General features: G+C 29.1%; 1 protein-coding gene across 2 annotated transcripts; it reads left to right on the forward strand.

Annotated features, from left to right (window-relative positions):
* Positions 1-6,262: 6,262 nt before the first annotated feature.
* Positions 6,263-9,311, forward strand: LOC114394937 (protein Iojap-related, mitochondrial-like). Of its 2 annotated transcripts, XM_028356617.1 has the most exons (5): positions 6,263-6,447; positions 6,508-6,657; positions 6,762-6,849; positions 7,905-8,002; positions 8,969-9,311. In XM_028356617.1, exons 1-5 carry the CDS (start codon positions 6,382-6,384, stop codon positions 9,038-9,040), a joined length of 474 nt encoding a protein of 157 aa, XP_028212418.1. In that variant the 5' UTR covers positions 6,263-6,381; the 3' UTR covers positions 9,041-9,311. The 2 variants fall into 2 exon arrangements, with proteins under 2 accessions (XP_028212418.1, XP_028212417.1); XM_028356616.1 differs by having other exon boundaries at positions 6,263-6,657.

The following is a 9,311-nucleotide window of genomic DNA, read 5'->3' on the forward strand; positions in this document are numbered from 1 at the left end:
TTTTGGATATTAAAAAAAAGTATGATATATCTGACAATGGTTATTTTATATTATCTCACAATAAACATAAAAAAAATTCTAATCCTATGTTTTTGGGAATAAATAAACAATTTATGAAACAAACGCGGTCATATAGTTAACCATATAGTTAACGCTATATCTACTGTGTACTTATAAATACTCTCTTTCCAATTTAAAAAGGCACTTATTGTGTGTGTATGTTATGTGGTAATAATACTTCGTTGAAAGCTTAGTTGTATTTATTTTATCCTAACGATATACTATCTAAATTAAAATTTAAAACACTAAAAAATTTAACCGAACAAATCGCAATTTTACTGAATTGTATGAAATTAAAGTAAGTGAGAAATGTATTAATTGTTTGTTTCAAAAATATCTTCATCATCTTTTGTTTGTTGCTTTGTGCTCTGCCGTCAGTACTCAATAGTGACGTGCAGAAAGAATCATTCCCGTTTGTAGATAGATTATTAGCCTTTAAGTACAGTAGATGAAAGGTATTCTTCATACACTTATTGGTGCACTACGTGATCTTTCATTATTTGTTAGCTGACAATGGGTAACAATTTTTTTGTTAAAGTATGGTTAAGAGTAGTGTCTGAAAGGGAAGAATTGGATAAAGTGCATGTAAAGTTGGCCTAATAGGATTATCAAGCAATTTTCAAAACCATCATTGAGTATATCTCTTCCTTTCCTTCTATGATTAGTTTTTATAAAGTGGCACTTTTTTTGCTTAAATTTTACAGCATTGCCACTGATTTATCCAGGTAGATGTCTTTTCGTTTTCTTCATTTTTGATTGCCAGAATAAATTGAAACTTTTTTATATTAAAAAAAAACTTTCATAGACTGGTATTTTTTTTTGGGGGGGGGGGGGGGGGGGGGGGGCTGGACCCTCCCATTGTATAGTGGCAGCACACAAGCAATAAGATTTGGAATTGATTGCGATGAAGTTCTGGGACAAATTATTGAATTTCACACCAAATTCAATAAATGTTACATTGACAGATTTTGGCACGTTCAAAACCCCAATATCTGAAAAGGAAGGGGGGAAAATATTGCGTTGTTAACGTTAATGAATTAATAAATAAATAAAACACTAAAAATTATACGAAAATGTATTAAAATTTGTAGTGAAAATATACTAATAATAGTAATTTCACTCGCTGTAAAAAAAAAAAAAAAAAAAAAAAAAAAAAAAAAAAAACTTCAGCCACGGAAAAAAAGAGATCCAACTAGCAAAACATGTAATACAATAATTAATAAATGAGCCAAATGACTTTGATTCGCCAATCTAGACTAAAAACTTCACCAACCAAGCATCGAACTATCACAGTCAGTGGCATCATTTTGGTGAGTTTGTCAAAGAAACAAGTGATATGTCCTAATTAGTTAATTTGGAGTTAAAGATTCTTTCTAACAAAATAATACTGTATTATTTTATATGGTGCCTAAATGGGTGCTAAACGAGAAAGCCAACAAATAACAAACTTGGAGAGGAAAGGAATAAGAAGTGGATAGAATTTTGAGGGACAACGTGGGATAAAGTTAAGATAACAACATAGTTATCATTAACCAACAGTATATAGCTAGTGATGAACCCCTAGCTCCCTAAGGCGAAGATTATCCAATTATGTCGCTTTAATTGGTAGGTGTGATGTAGGAAACTTGAAAGGCTACATGCTAATGATTCAAGTGCTCTCTCGTCAATAGTATGATATTATGTTTGGTTCTAATTCTTAACACGTTATCCAAAATAATTTCAAATTTGGTCATTCGTAAGACAAATGAATAATCAAGTTTTTTTAAGTACAAACGAATATTCAAGTTAATTCCTTTATTTATTTTTTAAAGTCGTTGAGCCAATTAACCACATTAGTCATCGAATTATTACAAATTTAATCAAGTTAATTCCCTTTTAGGTATTATGTTTAGTAAAAATAACTTGTAAGGCAGCTGAAAAGCTGTTAGTTGAAAGTTTAACTAGTTAGTTGAAAGTTTAACTAGTTAGTTGAAAGTTTATGAGTAAAAACTAATTGAAAAGTTAAAAATTTATAATCGAGCTTATTTAATTAAAAATATTTGATAAAATTAAGTGATAAATTAGGTCAATGAATTTTAAATGACATAAAATAATATATTTAATATTTGAATTTATTTTTAATAACTTATCCTTTTATTAAGTATGACAATAATTTTATGTTATAGAAGAATAATAAAGATTTGGTTTTACTTGAACAAAAGGAATTATATATAAATGGGTACAAAATATGTTACATCTAGCCAAAACTATATATAAAATGTGTGCAAATTAGGGTGTACGTGGACGAAAAAAATTAAGTTTAAATGGAGGTAATTATACAGGGGGCAAAACCCATCAAAATGCAATTTGTAAATATTCCTTTATGATGAGACAATGCAATATGCTTGATTAATCATGAGTGATTTAGTCTTGACATCTTTTTTATCTTAGCTACTACTTAAAATCATAATAATATAAGATTTTATTATATTTATATTAGTGAAAATTACCTATGCAAAATTTTGAGTCCATTAACTATTTTTAGCATGTGTTTTGGATGAATATTTACACGTTTAATTGTAAATTATCTCAATTAGCTAAAATTTATTTTTATAAGATGAAGTGATTAAAATTTATGAACTTTCATTTTAAAAGTAAGTTTGTAATGAATTGTATTGTGAAATTATCAACTTAATACAAAAATTACTTTAAAATTATCTCTTCTTAACATTAATTTTAGGATTAAAATCTCATTAGAGACTCGATAGAATTACAAAACTAAATGTTCATTATATGTTTGGAATGGAGGAAAAAAACACAGATAATGAATTAATGATGTTTTTATTTTTGAGGTCTGATATGTTTTCTTTTATTTTATTGAATAAAAAATAGAAAAAGGGAAAAATACTTTTTAAAATAAAAATAAGATTCTTTTATTCTATTCTTTCTTTAATTTGAATTTCATTTTTTTCTACTCTCCCTTATTTTCTTTCCACCTCTCAAATTAACATTAATAAAAATATGTAAACTCACTCTTGAGATGCATAACTATGTTTTAGATGTAAAAGACATCAAATCAAGTATATGTTTCAACCCTTTTTTTATATGAAATATATCTTTCAACCTTCGTGATACTATTTTGCGCGGTGATTCCTAGCTAAGACCAGCTGATAAAGTTCAATATGATTAAACCTTTTAACTAATATATACACCTTGGTGGTTGTTTGTGGAAAATATTTAGTACAAAAAAAACGACGTGGGAAGAATTTTGAGATAAATGCTCGTTGATGTTGACATAACATATGTAGATGAAAAATTGACTTTTATCGCTTGGTTGCATCATAGATCTTCCAAAACAAATGTATTTGTCAATTTGTCATCATTCCCCTTTTCATATACATTTGTAACATCAGTAAAAAAAATATGCATTTTTTATTTTTATGTAAAAGCTGTGTTAGAAACCAGAGGAACATATGTTAATTACATCAGCTAAGACAAAAATATACATTCTTAGCAATGTGTTTCTCATAAAAAAAAGGACAATTGTTATAGTTGATGCTTTGCTGAGTAAACTACGCCATTTGACTTGGGATAAACAAAACCCCGATTTCTTTCTAATGTATTCTTCATTTATTTGTTTTTATTTTTGTGCTCCATACAATTGTTTTCTTCTGTAAATTTATTCCTTTATTTAAAATTGTGTAATGCATAATTGCATATAGTTTTTTTCTTTTAAAAAAAAATTACTCTGAAACATATAGGAAGTGTATCCTTCATATTTCAGGAAAGTTATTAAAAGGGGCCAAATTTCAAATTAATGTGGTGAGACATATGATGAAATCATAAAAAAATTACACAATTTTTTTTTTGTCTAAAGTTGTTGTGAAAAAATAAATGATTTTTATTTTTTTTTAAATTTTAATGTGAGATTTACGGCTTCAAAGTCTTTTAATTTTTTGTAAAATATTTATTATAAGTCGTAAATTAATTTACGACTTCAACATCATAATTTTTAATGAATTTAAATTAGTTTTAATTTATATTTTTATTTAATATTTTCTATATAATTTTTTATTTAATATTTTTGTATATTATTTTATTTAATATATTTTCTATATTTTTATATTATTTCATTTAATATTTTCTATACTTTTTACGAAGGTTGATGATTATTATTTATTTATAAATTATAAAATTAATGTAAAAAAAAACTTAAATTTAAATAAAAATAATAATAATTAGAGTGACCGAAGGATATAATTATAATAATTGTTCATTCAAGAAGTTAACGGTTAATATTATTCTTTTTCAATTTTATGTTTATATTTAATTTGTATTGTTTATTTTATATTAATGTATTGTGTTGTTTTTATTTTAATAAATAATTTCATTATTAAAATATTTTTTTATTAATATTAAAATAATTTTATCAAATAAAATTAATTAATAATACTATACGAAATTATTAATGTACTTAATGATAGCTGTAAAAATTAACTAAAATTATTTTTAAAAATATTTAATATTATTTAATAAATTATAAGTTAATATTATTTGTTAATATTAATAACAAAAATATTTAAAACATTGATTAAAAATATTGAAAAAAGCTAGAAACTAAAAATTAAAAAATAATTATTTAAAAATTACAATATTTTTTTAAAAAATTAAAAGACTTTGAAGTCGTAAATGAATTGATGACTTCACATTAAAAAAATTAAAAAATCAAAAGTCATTTACTTTTTTATGACATTAGTGAAAAACTAAAAACAAAAATCGTGCATTTTTTTACGACTTCGTCATTAGAAGTCATCTGGTACCCCACAACTTACTCCTATTTGGATATTAATTTTAAATTTGTCCTCATTTGGTAAATTATAGAAAAGTTATTCCTTTTTTATAACTTTCCTTCATATTCCATTGAATCAAACTCAATGGTTAAAAACATTAGACATTTTAACTTCTACCTGTTAGTACATTAAAGACCAAAAAAACTATGTACCACCTGATCATTTTTGTGTCAAACCCAATGATCAAGTCCAATATCTTTATTTGTTGAATCAAGTATGAATGAAATTGACTCACCATATAAAGTGATATATGTTATGGTTGTCAACATCTTATCTTTGTGGTATACAAAGATAAAATATGATTACATCATCATGTTTAAGCTAAAAATTAGTTTCCAAGTCACTTAGTAACATGGAATGTAAATTGGTCAATGGCGTGTAGAATAAAAAATTAAAATTGGAAATGACAAATTTGAAGGAGAGCAGCAGAAAAGAAAAATGGAAAAAAGCCATTGATTAAAAAAATATTTTATCTAATGGTAGTAAATAGCTTTCCCATTATGGGAGATTTGAAACACTTCTCTACACTAGAATCCGTCATTTTTAAGCTAAAAATATGGTTTTAGGTGTCATCCTAAATTCACTCAATATCATAGAATGTGAATTGGCCAATGATAAGGAAGGCAAAATAGATTGATAGGATGAATTTTAATTTGGATCAAGATGGACCACCAGCTAAAAACAATATATTAATCCATTAAAAATTTATTTGAAAAATCCTATTAGTAAAAATTAATTTAAGCCATTCATTAACAAAATTTTCACGGATATCCATCCAGGGCAAATTTTAGGCCGGCCTCAGTCAGGCCTTTTCTTAATTGGCATCGGTTAAGGAAATTTTTAACTAACATATACTATGTAAGTTTCTTAATGATGCCAATAGAGGTTGTTTTTGCCCAAAAATTACCCCAATTGACGTTGACCAAAAGATAATCTTCTAGTTGAGGTTGGCTAAGAAACAACCGAAGTGTTGTTAGTCAAAAATTCTATTGACCAATGTAAAACAAGAAAAATTATTACATAGTTCGATTGAGGTTGTCCAAAAAATTATTTCAGTTGATATCAGCAGAATAACACTCCAAACTTATGTCAGTCAAAAACTATCCTTGTCAACATTGATAAAAAATTATCTTGATCGATATCGACTAAAAAATTTAAGGTTGATGTAGATAAAAAATAATCTTAACCGATGTTAAAAACACAATTAAATTTCATCAAAAGAATCTCAATTAATATTAATTAAAAACAACATTCACTGAGGTCAATCAAAATATACCTTAATCAACATTGACAAAAAAACTATTCTGACCCATGTTGGCAAAAAAAAAAAAAATTGTCAACTAAGGACAATTTAAAAATAATCGCAATGGATGTTGGGCGAGAAAACCTCAACCAACACCAGCTTAAGCTGAGGTCGACTAAAGCAACCTAGCTGTGGTTAGTTAAAAAGGGCTAGCTCTGATTAGTGTGTGAGCTATTGGTACGCACGCTAATGTTGGGAGTTATACGAGCTCGAACGTGGTTGCGATATTCAGAGCCCCTTCTTCAACCATGGAAGGTAGGGTTCTCCTCTTTGTCCGCCATTGACGGCCGTAAACACCACCTTCTGAATCTGCAGGAGATCGAGACGGTTCTGACCGACGTTAAAGCTGACGACGTTAAGGTGATACCAGTTCCCAAGCACTGCGATTGGGCTGATTTCATGGTACTCGCCACTGGCAGGTCCACCTGGCACGTCAAGAACATCGCTCAAGCCCTAATTTACAAGGTAAGGCACCTTCCTTCCTTCTTTTCTTTCAAACTAAAAAATACTTTTCATTTAATTTTTCTTTCAACTTTTATTCATATTTATATTTTTCTGTAAATAACCAGGCTAAGCAGAAACAGAGAGGAGTTGAACGAATGATGCTACCGAGTGTGGAAGGTCAAGCAGGAGGAAAGTGGATCGTCATTGACTCTGGTTACTATCTTATGCTTTTATAACTTTATTTTTTTTGTTTTGTTGAATTTAGAAATTCCACTAAGTGCAACTCTAAGGAAGCAAAATTATAGTAACGAGAATTGCTTGTAATTGATACAATATCATTCCTTAGCATCTTGACTGAGGTTGATAAAATGTGGTATGATGTTATCAATAATACCTCTCACCAGAGAGCTACTCATGCAGTTTAAGTGAAGGCTCTTATTCTTTCCTAATTAATTACACATGCTACGTTTGACTACTGACTAGTTAGTTAGTAACATAACTACTATTACCATGTTAATTAGGTTGTTGACTCTGTAACATAACTCGAGCATAGCATTGTGTATACTTGTATTTAAGCAAATGCTACTTTGTGATACAAGATATTCATTCAATCAATAAGATACTGAGTTTATTCTTGATACGGTGTTAGTTTCCACCTTGTGCTATCTCGTATTTTCTTTCCCACTGTATTGCTTTTATTTTATTTTATTTTTATCGTTTTCTATCTGGTTTCTTCCATGAAATCCATGGCTTCCGACCTCGTTCTTGAGCTTCAGAATCCTTACTCCCTGCATCTAAAAACAAATCTTGCACTCATTCTCATTTTGTCACTGTTGAATGGAGCAATTTGCCATTCTTGGGTGCATGTGTCATGCTCGTGGGTCATGACTCTTATTTAAGAATAAACTGAAGTGTGTCTGTTACAACTACTCCAACATTGTTGTTTAACCCTTTGTACCCACCATGGGGGTGTTGCAATATAGCAAATCTTTCATGGATCACTTACATGTTCATTCCTTCTATTGCTCAGAGCATCTCGTGGCTTCGGGGAAAAGAATCTCTTTATTATTTGATTTTAGGTTTTAGTAGTTCTTTTCCCTGTCATTTTCTAGCTAAAGAGTAGTTTTTCTATCAATCTGTTCTTTTTAGATGATGTCTGATATTCTAGATTAGTGGTCATTTCTTATTTTTTGTCATAAAAATTTCAAATGAATTGATTTATAGTTCTAACATGACTTTTCCTTATTGATTCATTTCTTTATGTTTAGGTAAAGTGATAGTTCATGCACTCGATGAAAAGGCTAGAGCTTACTACAATTTAGAGGGTCTTTGGACCCCTGGGGGAATTCAAAATGAACATGATGAGGTAAGTACGAGGCTAGCTTATATTGGTCTCACTTGTAAGAAAGTTAGATTTAGTTCTGGTATATAAGTTTAATATTTAGTCCTAGATATTTGAAGTTTGCTGAATAATTTTGGAAGCTACTATTTTACATTTGAATTTAGTAAGTTTTGTTCTATTCCTTTATCAATAGGAAATTAGTATAAATCGTCAGAGCTGCATTCATAAATTTAGGCTTTAATACATTTTAATCCATCTACTATGACCAATTTATTATGATATTTTGTAAGATGTGAGATTTGGGTTATAAAGAGGGGGAGGGGGGAATTTAGATTTTTTTTTTTTGGGGTAAATTATGATATTTTGATTGGTAGAGCAAAGAGGGTTTAAAACGGTTTAATAAGGTTTAGTTTATGAAAAAATTGAATAAAGAAAGAGATTAGACGAGTTGGGATTTATATTATGATCTCTATACCAAATCATAAACTTTCATTCACTACTTGGATTTATATCATGACATCCCTATACCGAATCTTCCAATGATGGTGCCAGCTACTGGGCAAGCCTTTAAATTTATTATGCCTTGTGGTTGTGGCCAATTCTTGAGCCAGTTGTGTCAATAGTGGTTCAAAATGATGTGAGAGTGGCTGCCAACTGGAAGTTCTGCTTGGTGGAGGTCTCAGGGCAGGCATTTGACTGCTCAGGCAACTGGGGCTAGATTTTGAATCATCTTTTTTTATCATGTCCATGTCTCGAACCTGAGACCATTAACATGGTGTTGCATTAAGCAAACCCATCAGTCCAGGTTGAGGACCGACAGATTTTGAGTCATCTGGTTAGGCTTATAGTAGACGTCTTGGGTGAATTAGGCTTGAGGAATCACTTATATAATTCTTTATTATTGTTGTTATAATGATGATGTATTCTTGAGATAAATTTTGTAGCTTGACTGATTCGAGTGATATACATTTTTTCTTTCTATGATTTTAGGATTTACAAAAGGCTTTGGTGAAGGTTCGTCGGAAAAACAATTCAAAGAAACCTGCACAAAAGAATGCTTAATTGGTGTTTCTATGCAATAGGGGCTAAAGATACCTGCACAAAAGAATGCTTAATTGGTGTTTCTATGCAAGAGGGCTGCAAATAACCTTTTAAAACTGTGGTTTCTGACTCTGCATTAGATGTAATTTTACTTGTTCTGAATACAAATTTTTACAGGTTGTCTTGCTGCAATGCCAAAGTTAGAAAAGAGGTAGAGCTGAAGAAGTTTTCATGTTGTCCTACAATCGTTTTTTTACTGAATTGGTCGTAAAATTGATGAAGAGTTAATTTA

The sequence above is a fragment of the Glycine soja genome, chromosome 18, assembly GCF_004193775.1.
Source record: "Glycine soja cultivar W05 chromosome 18, ASM419377v2, whole genome shotgun sequence".
NCBI classification, from domain to species: Eukaryota; Viridiplantae; Streptophyta; class Magnoliopsida; order Fabales; family Fabaceae; genus Glycine; species Glycine soja.